Genomic DNA, 16,399 nt, shown 5'->3' with positions numbered 1-16,399 from the left:
TTTTAAATTAAATAACTATTTATAATAAAAAAATACTTATAAAGTAAATAAAAAATATTATTTTTTGTTATCATAAAATAAATAATACATGTGCGTTTCTAATAATAATAATCTATTACTAAGATTCTTTTATTTTATCCTCAATTATTATTTCTATTATAATTAATAATATATTTATGGTTTGAAAAAAAAGCAAATATTCATTTAAAATATACGATATCAATAACTATATATAAAAAAAGTTCCTCTTTTTATCGATAATTATTATTCTTATTCTACCTTTTAAAATGTAATTAATAATATAATTATAGTTACTAACAAAACAAATATTCATTTAAAATATATGATATAGCTATAAAATATAAACAGATGAATACTGAAAATAAACTAATTGAGGCTTGCAGGATAAGAAAGAAAAAATGAATAGAATTATTTGATAAGAGATAATAGATAAATGAAAAATTGAAAAATAAAAAATGAAAAAATGAAATTTGATAAGAAATAATAGATAAATGAAAAATATAAAAAAAAAAGAAAAAGAAAGAAAGAGATAAGTTTATTTTGTGTTATTATTTGTGTAATCTGATATTATTTGCTAAATGAAGTAACGAATATGATATGATTAAGGTTATAAAATAGGGTTTGAGACCGGTGTTACTAACTACAGTGTATATGAGATAAGCGTTGGAGAGGCACACAGGTGAAAGGATAAACCAACCACATTGGAACTGTAAAAAAGCGTAGGGCAAAAAACCTGACATCCAAACCCATCCCGCCATTTAAAATCCCTCCCTCAAACACAAACCCTTGCCGTTCCACCTTTGTTTTTCGTCTTCCCTCGCTTTCTTCACTCTTATTCTCTGCGCTCCACAGCACAGTTCCTCAATTTCTCGCACCGTTAATTCCTCTGTTCTTCAATTCTTCATCGGTAAATCACAGACAGCGATGGCCAGCGATCCCAGGCAGAACGAAGCCCAAGTGGCGCTAATTCTGGGACCGGATACCACTCATCTGGAATCCCTAATTTCACACTTGATGTCATCCTCCAACGACCAGCGCTCTCAGGCTGAGTCTCTCTTCAACCTCTGCAAGCAGGCCCGCCCGGAATCCCTCCTCCTCGGCCTGGCCCACCTCCTCCACACTGCCCCCAAACCGGAGACCCGCACCATGTCCGCTATCCTCCTCCGCCGCCATCTCACGCGCCAGCAGGACTCCTTCCTCTGGCCACACCTCTCCCCGGCCGGCCGCTCCTCCCTTCACTCCCTCCTCCTCTCCACCCTCCAACAAGAGCCCATCAAATCTATCGCAAAGAAGCTATGCGACACCATCTCCGAACTCGCCGCCGCAATTCTCCCCGACGACCCCTCCGCCTGGCCCAACCTCCTCCCCCTCCTCTTCCAGTGGGTCACCTCCCCCGAACCCAGGCTCCAGGAAGTCTCCCTCCTCATATTCGCCCAATTAGCGCACTACATCGGTCAAACCCTACTTCCTCAATTGTCCACTCTCCACTCCGTCTTTCTACGCTGTCTCCACTCTTCCACCCCGTCCGACGTCCGCATCGCTGCCCTTGCCGCCTCCATCAACTTCATCCAGTGCCTCACTAGTTCCTCTGACCGCGACCGCTTCCAGGACCTCCTCCCTCTCATGATGCAGACGCTCACCGAGGCACTGAACTCCGGCCAGGAGGCCGTCGCGCAGGAGGCGCTCGAGCTCTTCATCGAGCTCGCTGGTACCGAGCCGCGGTTCCTCCGGCGCCAGATTGTGGACGTCGTCGGCTCCATGCTGCAGGTTGCGGAAGCCGAGGCCTTGGAGGAAGGCACGCGGCACTTGGCGATTGAGTTTGTTGTAACTCTCGCCGAGGCCAGGGAACGCGCCCCTGGGATGATGAGGAAGTTGCCGCAGTTTGTGAGGAAGCTTTTTGGCGTTTTGCTGAATTTGTTGCTGGATATTGAGGATGTTCCTGCATGGCACGCTGCAGTGGACGAGGAAGAGGATGCTGGTGAGACCAGTAACTATGCGTTTGGGCAGGAATGTTTGGATAGGCTTTCGATTGCGCTGGGCGGGAACACCATAGTGCCTGTTGCTTCTGAGTTGTTGCCCACTTACTTGTCTGCTCCTGAGTGGGAAAAGCACCATGCTGCAATCATTGCTCTTGCGCAGATCGCGGAGGGTTGTTCGAAGGTATCACCACTTGCTTTGGTATTTTTGCTGTTAGTAGGATATTGTGATTGTGTTTTTGGAGTTTTCTTGCTTTTATGTTTGGACCTGTGTTTTTTATGCTGTGTGGATGAATTTCATAAGTTGCAGTAAAAAAATATGCTTTATGTCTTTGGTCATTTTTCACTTAAATTGTGATTTAGGTAGTGTAGGTGATGATAGAAAGTATATGTTATTGCTCTGCTGGCCATTCATAATTGATATTTTTACTATTTATTAGGCTTTTCTGCATCTATGTTTGTTCCCATGCTTTTATGTAGTGCTTTTGTGTTTAAACCTTTGTGTACGGTTACCAGTATTTGATGATTCGTGTTGGTATGCTATTCATCATTTTTTACTTTGTTATTAATATTATTATAATACTTCTTTTTGATGGGAATCCGAAGTGCAGCATGTTATACTGTAAGCAAGGTATGAGGGATTCTGTAACTGTCTTTGTTCCGAACAGTTGAGTGTATGAATGTTCATGATGAGCTGGAAGAAAATTATTTCCCGAGTACTTTGTTGTGTCTCTAAGAATGTGATATTTGATGGTGCAGGTGATGATAAAGAATCTGGAACAGGTGTTGTCAATGATTTTAAATTCATTTCGTGACCCCCATCCTCGAGTGCGATGGGCAGCTATAAATGCGATTGGGCAGTTGTCCACGGATTTGGGGCCAGATTTGCAGGTTAAATTTCACCATTTAGTCCTTCCTGCTTTGGCGGGTGCGATGGATGATTTTCAAAATCCAAGAGTTCAGGTTTGTTATTGTGTTTTTTGTCTGGATTAGGTACCTTGTCTGCCATTGTAATAAATCAAGTCATGCAGCTGTCATCTTGTGTTACCTCAAGTATTATTTGTTTATAGGTTCTGGTGATCACATATTAATGCAAACCTAGTAGTTACTGCCATTAGTCTGCTCAGTTATCTCAAGGCTTTGTGCAGAGGCTTTTCATAATCTTAACAAACATTTACATTTAAGAAAGTTAAATGGCCAGGGTGAATTTTCTGGTTTATTCAGAAATTCAGTACTCTTATTCACCACTTTTTTATTTGTTTGTTACAGGCTCATGCTGCTTCTGCTGTGCTAAATTTCACTGAGAATTGTACCCCTGATATTCTAACACCTTACTTAGATGGGATTGTGAGCAAACTTTTGGTACTCTTGCAGGTATTGACTTATTTTGATATCTAGCTAGGGAGAAAATTTTCAATTATTTGAATTTTGATAATATTATCTTTCGGTAGATCATGTATGATGTTTTCCTTGTTTGGACTTTGTGGTTGGAAACAGATATCACACTTTGGATTCTCCTTGGTTTCTTTTTTTGTAGTCTTTGGTCTGAACTTGGATATGGGATGTAAGTCTTATATTTGTGTAGTATGAGATGGTTGGTTGAGTATTCAAGAGTTTACTGAGCTTTTAAGAACGGGTTCCCCATGTACTTGGTTGCTTACCAATTGGTATCATAGTTAGGTTATTGTTGTCTTGGAAAGGACCCTCCATTGAAGATTATAACAACCATAAAGTGTGAAGTGTCACTGAGAGAAGTGTAAGCAATTGGAACATCAGCTTTTAGGGGCGGTGCTGTATTGGGACTTGGATATTAAGGAGTGTCTAAGTCTCACATGCTTGTTGATGTATTTGTCCTGCTGCATGTTTAGTATAGTTATTTTCCTGGAGTGATTTGTTGCTTTATCTTTTCCTAAAATTGAGCTAAAGCAATATTTCACATAGGTTTGTTTATTATTTTGTTTCTTAATTGTATGCATCTTACGGATCTTTTGTTTGATCCATTGTGTGAGAGTGCTTTTTGATAAATAATAAATATTTAACATAAACGTTTAATAGTTGATGCCTTTGGGATGGTCGGTGTACAAATATATGATTATCTTTTCTTTCTCTTGCCTTTGTTCTAGAATGGCAAACAAATGGTTCAAGAAGGGGCTTTGACAGCCTTAGCATCGGTTGCAGATTCTTCACAGGTACTTGCGTAGCTAATATTCTCCATTGCAGTAGCAATGCTTTTAACTTTTATATTTAATATATAAGAATGTTGTGACGACAGGAGCACTTTCAGAAGTATTATGATGCTGTGATTCCATACTTAAAAGCTATTCTGGTTAATGCAAATGATAAATCTAATCGGATGCTCCGAGCCAAAGCTATGGAGTGCATTAGTTTGGTAGGAATGGCTGTTGGGAAGGAGAAGTTCAGAGACGATGCCAAACAGGTGAATTTTTAACTTAGTCCTGATTTTTTTTCTTTTTAAATTCATATTATTGGTAGAAGTAGTAATTTTATATTCTTTACTTGAATCGTTGTTCACTTTCTTTGTGCTAATATATAGTTTTCATTTTTCCTTTACCAGGTCATGGATGTCTTGATGTCTCTGCAGCAGTCTCAACTGGATGCTGATGATCCAACTGCTAGTTACATGTTACAAGTACAGTCTTCTTACCACTTGTTTCCATCAACTTGGCTATAATTCATTTTTTCCTTCTAGTTAAAATTCTTATAAATCTCAAATTTTCACTTGGCTTCCATGCATTCAGGCATGGGCACGGCTTTGCAAGTGCCTTGGACAGGATTTTCTCCCATATATGGGTTTTGTGATGCCTCCTCTGATCCAGTCTGCACAACTTAAGCCTGATGTGACCATTACATCTGCGGATTCTGATACTGAATTTGACGAAGATGATGACAGGTGCGTTTTCGGTTCTTGTTCATAAATTATTGATACCTTATTTTAGCCTGTGTTAGCGATAGTGGTATAGCAAGGTGGAATGGTGGTGAGGCTTGTGATATGTTTTGGAGCTGTGGTTGGGTGGCCACATTGGGGCTTCTGGAGTGTTTTGTTGCATTGTGGATTTGAAGCCGTACTAAAAACTGCAGTTCATGACCTCCATTTTGCTGCTGTCAACCTTCCATTTCTTATGTTAACTTGTGGGTCGTGGGTCATTAGGGTTTCATGATTTAGTATTCTCATTTCTCCTCTGTTGGGCTTTGGTCCTCAATTTGGGTCCAGCATCATATTTTTAGGTCGGTTGCTTATAAACTTATAATATGTGGACATACAGTGTAATATAATAAACCAAAAAATAATAAATGCAATAGTATTAATAAAATATAAAAAATATATTTAATCTTTTAAATAATTACATTATCACATAATCTAGTAAACTCAATAAAGAGTAGAATATTATATAATTATATATTATATAGTGTAATACAAATAAGTAGTAATGGATATATAAACTAACTAATTGTACTGATAAAAACTAAATCAAACTTACCATATAATATAATAAGCTAAATAATAAAAAATATAGTAATAATAGGAAATATGCACAATATATGTGACAGATAAAAAATAATATAAATATTACTAAGCAGTATATATACATATATTGTTAGATAAGACAATCAGTATACATGTAAACATCTAAAATAATGTGTATATAAATTTCATAAAAATATTAGAATGGTGGTCATTCGGCTATCCATTGCCCCACTATCTCACTTTTAGGCTTGGGTGCTCCACTCTGCTATCTAGGAATGACAACTATGGTTTTAGTATGATGTGATATGCAATTCATTCTTCATTTCATTTCCTCGGGATGCCCTTCCCTGTATTTGAGCTTCTACATCAGTCTTTATTTTGAAGACATTTTTATCTATTTATGATAATGTGAGCTACATATGATATTTTCTTTTATTAATTTCCATTTGTATGAAAAAATAATTTCCTAGACTTCCATGTATTAGACCTTTATGTATGGATGCATTGATTCTGTTTTAAATACTTTTGTATCTGGCTGTTGTTCTTGTAGCATCGAGACAATTACACTTGGGGATAAAAGGATAGGCATTAAGACTAGTGTCTTGGAGGAGAAGGCTACTGCTTGTAACATGCTATGTTGCTATGCTGACGAGTTGAAGGAAGGATTTTTTCCTTGGATTGACCAGGTTTATTTTGTTTTATATTTTATTTGGCATTTTCCAGTCCTGGATATTTTATTGGCTAACTTTGTGAAATCATCTAGGTTGCTTTCACATTGGTTCCACTTCTTAAATTTTACTTCCATGAAGAAGTTAGGAAGGCAGCAGTTTCAGGTATTTTCTTGATCTTTTATTTATTTATTTATATCCTCCAGTACCCTTAATGATTGTTTTAAATGTCACTTGCCTGTTTTTTAATGTAGCCATGCCAGAACTGCTAACCTCAGCGAAATCAGCTGTAGAGAAGGGACAATCACAAGGTCGTGATGAGACTTACATAAAGCAGTTGTCTGATTATATCATACCAAATTTGGTGGAGGCTTTACACAAGGTTAAAATCCTGCCCATCTATTATTCTGGTAATTTGGAATCCACACTGCAGTTTTTTGGTGTGCTTGTATCAATATATATTTTGTTTTCCAGGAGCCAGAAGTAGAAATTTGTGCAAGCATGTTGGACGCATTGAATGAATGTATACAGGTTTGTAACATCCCTCTATCATGATGGAAGATTTTTAAAGTCATCTTTATATCTGAAATGTAACAGTTTTGATGCGTACAATCTTATTTACAGTCTGTCATAATTATTTGAGTGAACTTGATACCCAAAATAGTTTATGGGAGAGACAATTTTGTCCATGATGTGTGTTCTGGTACTTAAGTAACAATATACCTTGAAAGAATGTTACATAGAGTAGAATTTGTATATTACTAGATATGGCATATTTGGATTGAATAATTTGGGAACATTTTTTAAATATAAAGGGAAATAGCATTAGTGGGATGACTACCTTTTCAGCTATTCTTACTCATTGTAGACAGTGCCTACAAACTCCGTAAAAATACAGTTTATTCATTCCTCTTCAAATTAGAAATATAATTTATGATCATAAGTCACACATCCTAAGAAAATACGAACTACATAGTTCTTAACTAATGACAGGACAAAATTTGAAGGCAAAAATAGGACAGCAAGGCTTTCCCTATACGTGGTGAGCCAGATGGGGTGGGGGTAAGTAGAACCACCGTGTTAATGCAACAAACGAAAAAGGTGTGGAAGAAGTGTAATGATGGAGGGGATAAACACCATTGCAGGAAAGAAGAAAGTGTGCCACAGATGAATTTTTCAACTGTAGAATGACAATTTGAAGTATACTTGTTTTGTTTTTTAGTATTATCCAATTGTTTACTACTTGTTTGTTATTGTTTATTCTACCTGTGTTTTGGAAATGGGGTGGATTTGTAACAGGAAACTGCAATCAAATCATTATATGTTGCCATATAATTCTGCATCTGTGCTCATGGTTGGACATGGATTTGAGGCTATTTTGTGGTGTTCTAAAATCTCAAGTGATTTTTTTTATTGTCTCTAATCTGCTTTTTAAAACTGAAGTTGGATTGGATTTGTTTCTCTCAGGTCTCGGGACCACATCTAGATGAAAAGCAAGTACGGAGTATTGTTGATGAGATTAAACAAGTCCTTACAGCCAGCTCAACAAGAAAACATGAAAGAGCAGAGAGGGCCAAAGAAGAGGACTTTGATGCTGAAGAAAGAGAACTACTCAAGGAAGAAAATGAGCAAGAAGAGGATCTTTTTGACCAAGTATGTTCAGTAATCTGTTTTTGTGATCTGAGTCATTTAGTTTAATTCTTTTTTATGTGCTGTTCTAACAATTATTTTAATCATTATGTTCTAGGTTGGTGATTGCTTGGGAACTTTGATAAAAACATTCAAGACATCCTTCTTGCCGTTCTTTGATGAGCTGTCCTCATACATAACCCCTATGTTTGTAAGTTTTTTTCTGTCTATCTAATAATCTTTGATGCTAGAGTGCATGTTTGGTTTTGCGTCAAACTGACATAGAACTAATTTTCTACCTCGAATTATTCTTGAATTTTTGGCGTTCTTGCTTTGTAAGTTGTTTTTTAGTCTCTTTCCTCTCATGGCGTTTCCTTTTTGTTTTTTGTGAAATATTTTTCCATATGGCAATTAATTTGAAAAAAAAAAAATCTTGTCTAGCTATTATTTTTCTTTCCTAAGTTGATATTCATTTGTCCTGTTTGTTATGTATACCCTTTTTTATTGGGGAAAAAAGGCCATGTAGTTAGTGAAAAAAGTGGAGAATACCATGTGAACTAGCCTATCCTAACAATGCAACCTCCTTAAACGCTTTTGTATGAAATTTGGGTTTTATTAAGGGAACATGCTAATGTTCTGATCCCCCTTCCCAGAGCACATGTAAAATAACTTAGATTATGTCAATTACTAATTTACTACTGAACTACTTGCCAATATTTGTGAATGTGCACATTTTAAAATTTGCACAAATTACGAGCTTAGAAATGTGTGCCATTCTGTTTTCTGATCCCATTCCGTCCCTCTGCTATTGATAATCAATATCAGGGTAAAGATAAAACTTCAGAGGAAAGGAGAATTGCCATCTGTATATTTGATGATGTTGCTGAGCACTGTCGTGAAACTGCTCTCAAGTAAGTTCTTCCTCCTTGTGGGAGTCCCCTGTCTTTCGTTCTTGTGTGGATTTTCTACATTTCCCAGCACAAAATTATTTTATCCCCTTTACTCGGAATGATTTTGTTCTATATTTTTACATGTTTCTTTGTGTTGCACAGATATTATGATTCTTTCCTTCCATTCTTACTAGAAGCTTGCAATGATGAATATCCAGATGTTCGACAGGTTAACTTCATTTCCTCGGTTACTGTATATTGATATAATTTGAGATAATAATAATCTCAAAATAATTAAATGTCTTTGCAGGCTGCTGTTTATGGTGTTGGTGTTTGTGCTGAGTTTGGTGGATCTGTTTTCAAACCCCTTGTTGGAGGTTAGTTGCCCAATACCATTTGACTGTTTTGCCGTGGCCAACTATATATCTTTTTTATTTTATTTTTTATCTACTCTACTGTAGAGGCACTCTCAAGGTTAGATGCTGTGATAAGGCATCCAAGTGCACAACTTCCTGATAACGTAATGGCATATGACAATGCTGTTTCAGCTCTTGGAAAGATATGCCAGTTTCACCGTGATAGCATAAATGCGACACAGGTATATTACATTTTGGTGCTCCATGTCTCTGCTGTCTTTTAAAACGCTGCTGTTTACTTGATATTGCTTGTGATCCTGATGTCATTTGAAAAATTGTAAGTTGGTACGTAGTCATGTTGCTTGGCTTAGTATTTGTGCCATATGATAACGGTGATTTTTTATCATTGGAGTAATGGTCAAGTCTTTTGGCTTCATCCAGATCCTGATAAGGAGAGTCTTTCAGCTTTTGCTGAATTTACTCCCTGGATTCCTTTGGCATGTTTTTTCTAGTAATGCTGGAAAACCTGTGGTTTCTGGATAGACACGGACAAACCTAATAATATGTTTACTGTGTCTAATTGAGTCAGTCCCTGAGCTAGATGATTAAGGTATTTAATTTTGCATACGGTTCAAAATTCTTGAGACTTAGAGAGGACTTTGTCCGAGTCATTCACATCAGGAAAACTCTGCTTCTATCAGTAATTGATGCTTTTCTGAAGAGGACTTCCACACAATTGTGGAAGAATTTTCTAATCATAATTTGTTCTTTATCATTTATTTGGTGGGTTCTCTGAACATTTTAGGCCGAAAACCCTGGTTTAGGATAAGATGGGTATTAGGTCCTGACACTCATTTTGAATCCTTGAGTAAAATGATAGATTAGACTAAAGCCCTCCTCTGGTTGTGGATTTATTTCTAACCTAACCGTTTATTGCTTTGTATCAGGTTGTTCCTGCCTGGCTGAGTTGCTTGCCTATAAAAGGTGATTTAATCGAGGCTAAGGTTGTGCACGACCAACTTTGTTCAATGGTTGAAAGGTGGAATTCTAATCCAAAACATGTTTTGATTGATTTCTATTTACCGATATATATGCTGCCTCTTATTTTTTGTTGGTTGTTGACTTTGGTATTTGTTATATATATATATATATATTGATACGCACTTCCTTTGAATTTCAGATCTGATAGAGAACTCATAGGTCCCAACAATCAATATCTTCCCAAAATTGTCGCAGTTTTCGCTGAGGTATTATAGTGCCAGTTCTTTTAGTTGGTGTTAGATTCTGGCCCCACTTTTCCATACTAAAATGTGTTTTGTTTTTTGTGCATCAACTGTGGTGCAGGTTTTATGTGCGGGAACTGATCTGGCAACTGAACAAACTGTAAGTCGGATGATTAATCTATTGAGGCAGCTACAACAGACTTTGCCACCTTCAACCCTTGCTTCCACCTGGTCATCCTTGCAGCCTCAGCAGCAACTTGCACTTCAGTCCATCCTCTCATCCTAGTTATTTTATATGGTCACCTTCAGAAGATGCCACCTCTATTGTGATGTGATGTCATTGTTGCCTTTTCAGAAGCTGCATTGTGAGGTCATAATTGGAGTGTTTTTCTTAGACAAGCAGCTGCGTCTGATTCGTGTGAGGTATGGGTTTGTCGCAGAGGCAGAGCAGTGTTGAGTTGGTTGGATGGGAAACAGTTTTGGTTTGGAATGTGTATACTGTGTTACAGTCAGAAGGAGTTCTCAAATGAACAGTGACTACATCCTGTCTGGATGATGGGGTGGGGCATGACCAGAAAAATCGCATAGCATTCTTTTGTTTATTTTGAGTTGTAACAGTTTTGATGGGTCGTTTTCTTTGGAGGTTGGAAACAGTTTGTCATAGTTTAATTTATTTGTATATCTGCATGCGTCTTTCCTTTTTCGCTTACCCCTTTCATCTTCACTTACTATATTCTGATAGGGTAGAAAAAAGAGGATTTTTTCAAAGTATTCTTCATTCGTTTGGTTGCATAAAATAATAAGAAAAAAAAAGTATAAAGATTTCATTCACATGTAGCAAAGTGAAAGAAGCGAAGGGTAACTTTTGTTTATGAAAACAACGCCATCTTTATCTTACACTTTTACGGAAAAACTGGTGGAGAGTAGTTCACAGTTTGTGTTCGTTTTTTCTTCTGTAGTTTATTCGATTGTTCGATTCAATGGAGTTTAACTGATTTCTATTTTAAAAACTGGAAAAAATATGAATTAGACAAAATTGCGTATTCGAAGAGGAATATTACATTTTTTCTTTTGAAAACCAAGAATTTTTATCCAATTTTATAAATGAATTCATTGTATTACACAGAATTTGTTTTCCGATAAATTCATGAAATCAGCATCTATGCGAGTTGAGTGCTGATAAACAATTATAACGCTATTTCTTTCAATTAAGAATATAATCTGGAAAGAGATTGTTACATCATAAATGAGTTTTACTCGTAACCACTATGTCAAAATTTATTTGATAAGATATTTGCTATTTATTTTATTATATTCGTTCCATATTGAGAAAATTGCATCTACATATCCGAAATCGGGACAAACAACATTCAATTTCTTCTAATTTTTATATAAATAGTCGTTTTTTTATATTTTTAATAAATATTACTTATCTTTGTTTTATTTAAAATTACCATATTAATTATAAATTTTAAAAATAAAATTTATGATAAGTATAAAATACAAATTAAGGAATTTTTATGAGCAAAAAATATTTTAGTTGTAGAAGAATTGGACTATTATTGTTTAAGGTCTTTTTAAATGACAGTCCATTCAATAAAGAACTCTATTCAATCCTCTTTATGTGTAAAATCTCGCATAGAAAATAAGACTAGTTTGTTACCTAGTTTGCCAGTTATAATGTAAGGGCAATTGCTTTCTCCAACTCATCAAATTTCTTCTCCACCCTAGCGCTTCCGGAAAATGATTTCCGGAATGTTTGACTTCCAAAACTAAATCCGTTTTGGAAAATAAATTTCGAAATTGTTGGGATGCATAAATAACTATCTAATGCAAGACCTCGGATTTAAGTCCATGTCTTTTTTTCTTTTACTATTCTCTCTCAATTTCTAACTGTTTTTAAGCTCTTCTATAAAGTCAAATTTTATTGCGTAGTGGCTGACTTGTCTTGTATAATTTTTTATACATATTTTAATTTTGAGTAAATGCCTTCCAGCTTTAGAAATCTAAGTTCTTTTATCTACTAGTTTGAACTCATTATTTGTTTGATCAATTAAAAAAAGTGATTAAATCGACTTATTTGTTTCTGACCCTTTTGTTGAATTTGATGTTTCTGCATATCTTGCAACATTTGATTGTTCAATTAACGATTAGTCACTTAAGTGATGAAGTTTTATTTGTTTATCTAAGTATTTGAACTATTCTCGTAAATAAAATAACTTAATCGTAAGTTGCTCAAATGTTGATTTCATACTCAAACAGTACAACCTTTTGTTTAACTTGAAAACAAGCTTGAGTGGCATATTTTCATTGTATTCAGTTGTAAGTCTCAAGCAACAAAATTTCATTCTAACAACCATTTTAGAGTTAAGACAAAATTTAGTTCAACTATTCAACGAAATAAAGTCATTTGATGGTTTAAGATATTTAATGTCAAATATTTTAAAAAATTTGTTTGGAGAGATATTATATGTACTTTGAAAAATTGTTCTAGAAATTTCATTTCGATAACCTTGTATTTCAATGAATTTTGATGCATTAAAGAAAGGAAAATTATTTTTTAACAAAATTTTGTTGATAAATTTTTGACAATACACACGTGACAGTATCTCAATAAATGAAATAAAAGTTTGTCCTAACTTGAAAAGGGAAAAAAAAAGTTTGGTTTGCATTTAAAATAAATTTTGTTAAAAAGAAATTGTCAAAATATTACTGTCCTATTTCAGAAATTTTAGAGAAATTTTAAAAAACTTGTTCCAGATTTGTAGCATGTAACCTAGAAATCATTTAAAAAAAAGAAGTAAAATAGTCATTTCAAAAATTTGAGGAGTGCGTGAAGAAATTTTGGGAGTACAGGTAGTAAAAGCCTACTAACTTCTCCATTTCCTCAGTTTCTCACCCACCACATAAAAAAATTCGCACTCATTCATTAACATGTAGATTCTTTTCTCTTTCCCAGCAAAAAAAAGAAATGAAATGATTATTATCTTTTTTCTTTCACTGGACAAGAAAGTTTACTCTATAGTTTAGAGTTTAATTTGATGAACAGTTTAATCACTCTATCTATCTTTATATTTTTATATATATAATATCACTGTCAATGGATCAAACCAAATATTATATTTTGTTGGTATATTGGTATGTTTTTGGGGAAAAATGATAACTATTTTGACTCTAATCATACCAGAGGGGCTATATTAATTATGATTCATGTACATAATTAGTTAAGGTTAAGTATTACTGATTTGAATTTGTATGAACTCAGAGTTGAAGTAGTTGTAGTAGGTATCACATATGGGTGCCAAATGTTATATTTTATGCATAAAAAAGGCATGAGCATGCATCATTGACTTTAAATAAGGGATTATGTTTTGGTCCTTAAAATAATCTAAATGAGTTTTAAATGAAGTATAATAACTTTAAAAGTCATCAAAAGGTTGCATTTGATAAGGTACCAAGAAGCTAAAGGATAATGATGCATAGAAAACTAGAGAGGGAGGGTTTGAGTTATTTGTTTTTCTTTGTGAAAGATTCTCATTCAAAATCTAAAGGTCCCCTTTACCTCATTAGTAGTTGAAGCATCTAACATCAAGCATCTCCCTCAATCTTATCTTCTTTATTCAAAATTTAAAACTATTTTCCATTAAAGGAACACAAGGACACTTTAACTCTTTCTTGTTCATCTTTTTCCCCTTTTTTGCTTTAAAAATTCTACACTAACATTTGGGAACTTACATTTTAATTTAGATTTTGTTGGGTGTTTTAACGGTTGTGGTAATATGAGATATATAAAAAATATATCTCATATTTTTTTATATATCTACAATATTCAAATAAGTACCAATATTACCATAATATTATTCATCTAAATTGTTGAGAACCTAAGTGTGAGTTTAAGTCTTACATTGAGTAAAAATGAGAAAGTTGAGTATTATATAAGAATCAAGGCCTATAAACTTATTGTCTTAAGATTTTGGGTTAAGAGTGGTGTTAATTTCTTATGTGGTTGGACTTATCCTCTCTAAAAAAAATCTAACACAAATCAATGAAGCTTAACCTTGTTGAATCAACTTTTAGTACCAATGTTAAAGGATGAAATTATTGACAACATGATTGAGGATTTTCCAAAACTCGACATGGGAAAGATTTTCCAAGATAACATTACCATGTTGGATTGCTAATTTATTTAGTAAAATAAACTTGTGTCTTTTTCCCCATATCTTCGTTCTTGTCTAGCGTGAGATCCGTTGCAAACTTCTAGTGGCATGCAATATTTAATGACACAAATTTCATTTCATAATTGAAAACCAAGCAAAAGAAGAAAAAAGAAAAGGGAAAAATAGTAGGAGGGTTAAGTTAAAGTGAATAGTTGTTTTAGGTTAGGTAATTGTGTCCTCAACGAATTAAGAAAAGAAGAGAAAGACAACGTGACACATATCGAAAAACCTTGGAATTGGTTGAAAGATGATGAAGAAGAATCTAGGAATAAAAGATGTTAGAGGGAAGAAAATGTCCTTGGTGACGTGAGAAGAGGGGTTCAACTTACAACAAACGCAGCACGCACGATAAGATATGTGTGCATGTTTGTGAATCTTTAATGTATTAATTATTATGAAGAAAAGATTGTTGTTGTTATGTGTAGTGGGAAGCATGGCTCTAATGATGTGTTTGTTTATGAAGGATGATTTTGGGGCCTCCACGTGGCACCCATTCATGCATTCACTACTATACTTTCAACTGTTTGACTTAGCAAAATGTGGGGAAGAGTGAAGACAAAGACTTGGTTTTTATCTATGTTGTAGCCCTTCGGAGAGTTTACCAAACTCGGCGTTGACCCAAACCCATGCTTTTATGACCGTTTCAAGATGTGGGAAAGTAATAATAATAATAATAATAATAATACAAAACTTTCATTCTTTTTAAGTTTTTCTTTTGCTTTAAACAAACAATTGTATCAACCAAAACCCTAATTTTAACGTTTAATATTTATGTAAAACTATAAGAATCTATTCTTTACTAGTCACAAGGTACTGTGGATAAACTCGTCTTACTTTTAAATTGAATAAATGAAATGAAATAATTATACGTATCAATAATATAGATTGTGACTCTTGTGAAAAATTAAGGGTTAAATATATTTTTATCCCTTAATTTTTAGTAAAATTTTGAATTAATTCTTTTTTAAAATTTTAGTCCAATTTAATCTTCAAATTTTTAAAATGTGTGAATTTTTTTATTTTAACTAAATTTTGTTAAGTTGATTTGCTGTTAGTATTTAAGTTATTTACATCATTTAACAAATCTATATTTCAATATTAGTCAAGAAACGCAGTTGAAACATTAAATAAATTTAACAAAATTTGGTTAAAATGTCTAAACTCATACATTTATAAAGTTAAGGGACTAAAAACCTATTTAATCCAAAAATTAACTTTGAAAATAGTGAATCTAACTATAGGATCGGAAAAACTAAGGTTACCCTTGTTTCTACCATTGAGTCGATTAAATCAATATTTGAATCAAAAGATTAATTTTTCGAAGTCTAATTTTGATTAAAGAACAGCACAATCTATTTGTGAAATTGTCTGTAACATTATATAGTAATTAGTCTTTTTTCTCTAAAAAATTGATGGAATTTCACACATATATGGGATTTATTTGATAGTTGTGAAACAATACTTGATGATAAAATTGCGTGGTGTAGGTAGGTTATGAGAAAATTCTAGAACTAAATAAAATTTTTGCCATTTTAGGGGGTTGGGAGATGTATTGTTAGGACTGAGTTAACTTAATTTTGTTATTGAGAAAAAAAGATGATTAGTGGTGTGACTAAAACTACATCAAATTGATTCTCTTTCAGACGCATTTTTTCAAACTGAGGCTTGACTCTTTCGGTAAGGCAATGCCCAGAAAAAGACATACGTACATACACAGGGGCGGTTGAAAAGTAAAGGGTGATATATTGAATTTGAAGAGGATACCCTGTCTTCATCATGTCAAATTTTAAATATGCTTTCAAAAAGTTAAACAATTAACAAATCCCATGATGTGCATGTTATATATTAATCCCACTTGCTTCATCAAAAGTTAGGCACCTTTTTCAATCCTATGTGTGTGTGTATATATATATATATTCTCACAGCTTGCAA

The 16,399-nt window shown here is 34.3% G+C and overlaps 1 protein-coding gene across 1 annotated transcript; it reads left to right on the top strand.

Moving 5' to 3' along the window:
• Nucleotides 1–729: 729 nt before the first annotated feature.
• Nucleotides 730–10,931, top strand: LOC114180696 (uncharacterized). The gene is made up of 20 exons (XM_028067000.2): nt 730–2,181; nt 2,757–2,960; nt 3,267–3,371; nt 4,121–4,186; nt 4,270–4,434; nt 4,573–4,647; nt 4,757–4,908; nt 6,035–6,170; nt 6,248–6,317; nt 6,407–6,534; nt 6,627–6,683; nt 7,620–7,805; nt 7,900–7,992; nt 8,607–8,692; nt 8,834–8,900; nt 8,982–9,048; nt 9,133–9,269; nt 9,975–10,066; nt 10,208–10,274; nt 10,372–10,931. The coding sequence occupies exons 1-20, from the start codon at nt 946–948 to the stop codon at nt 10,534–10,536; spliced, it is 3,354 nt and encodes a 1,117-aa protein (XP_027922801.2). The 5' UTR covers nt 730–945; the 3' UTR covers nt 10,537–10,931.
• Nucleotides 10,932–16,399: the final 5,468 nt, after the last annotated feature.

Source organism: Vigna unguiculata, chromosome 1, assembly GCF_037176805.1.
Source record: "Vigna unguiculata cultivar grain cowpea cultivar isolate G323 ecotype 2 chromosome 1, ASM3717680v1, whole genome shotgun sequence".
Taxonomy (NCBI): domain Eukaryota; kingdom Viridiplantae; phylum Streptophyta; class Magnoliopsida; order Fabales; family Fabaceae; genus Vigna; species Vigna unguiculata.
Note: the sequence above shows the minus strand (reverse complement) of the source record. Positions and strands in the feature narration are given on the sequence as shown.

Bases quoted from the DNA above. Each gene is read 5' to 3' on its own strand.
- LOC114180696 (XM_028067000.2), top strand. From the start codon at position 946: ATGGCCAGCGATCCCAGGCAGAACGAAGCCCAAGTGGCGCTAATTCTG. The intron at 4,648-4,756 runs GTACAGTCTTCT...CCATGCATTCAG, and splicing joins CTGCTAGTTACATGTTACAA to GCATGGGCACGGCTTTGCAA. The intron at 6,171-6,247 runs GTTTATTTTGTT...GAAATCATCTAG, and splicing joins TTTTTCCTTGGATTGACCAG to GTTGCTTTCACATTGGTTCC.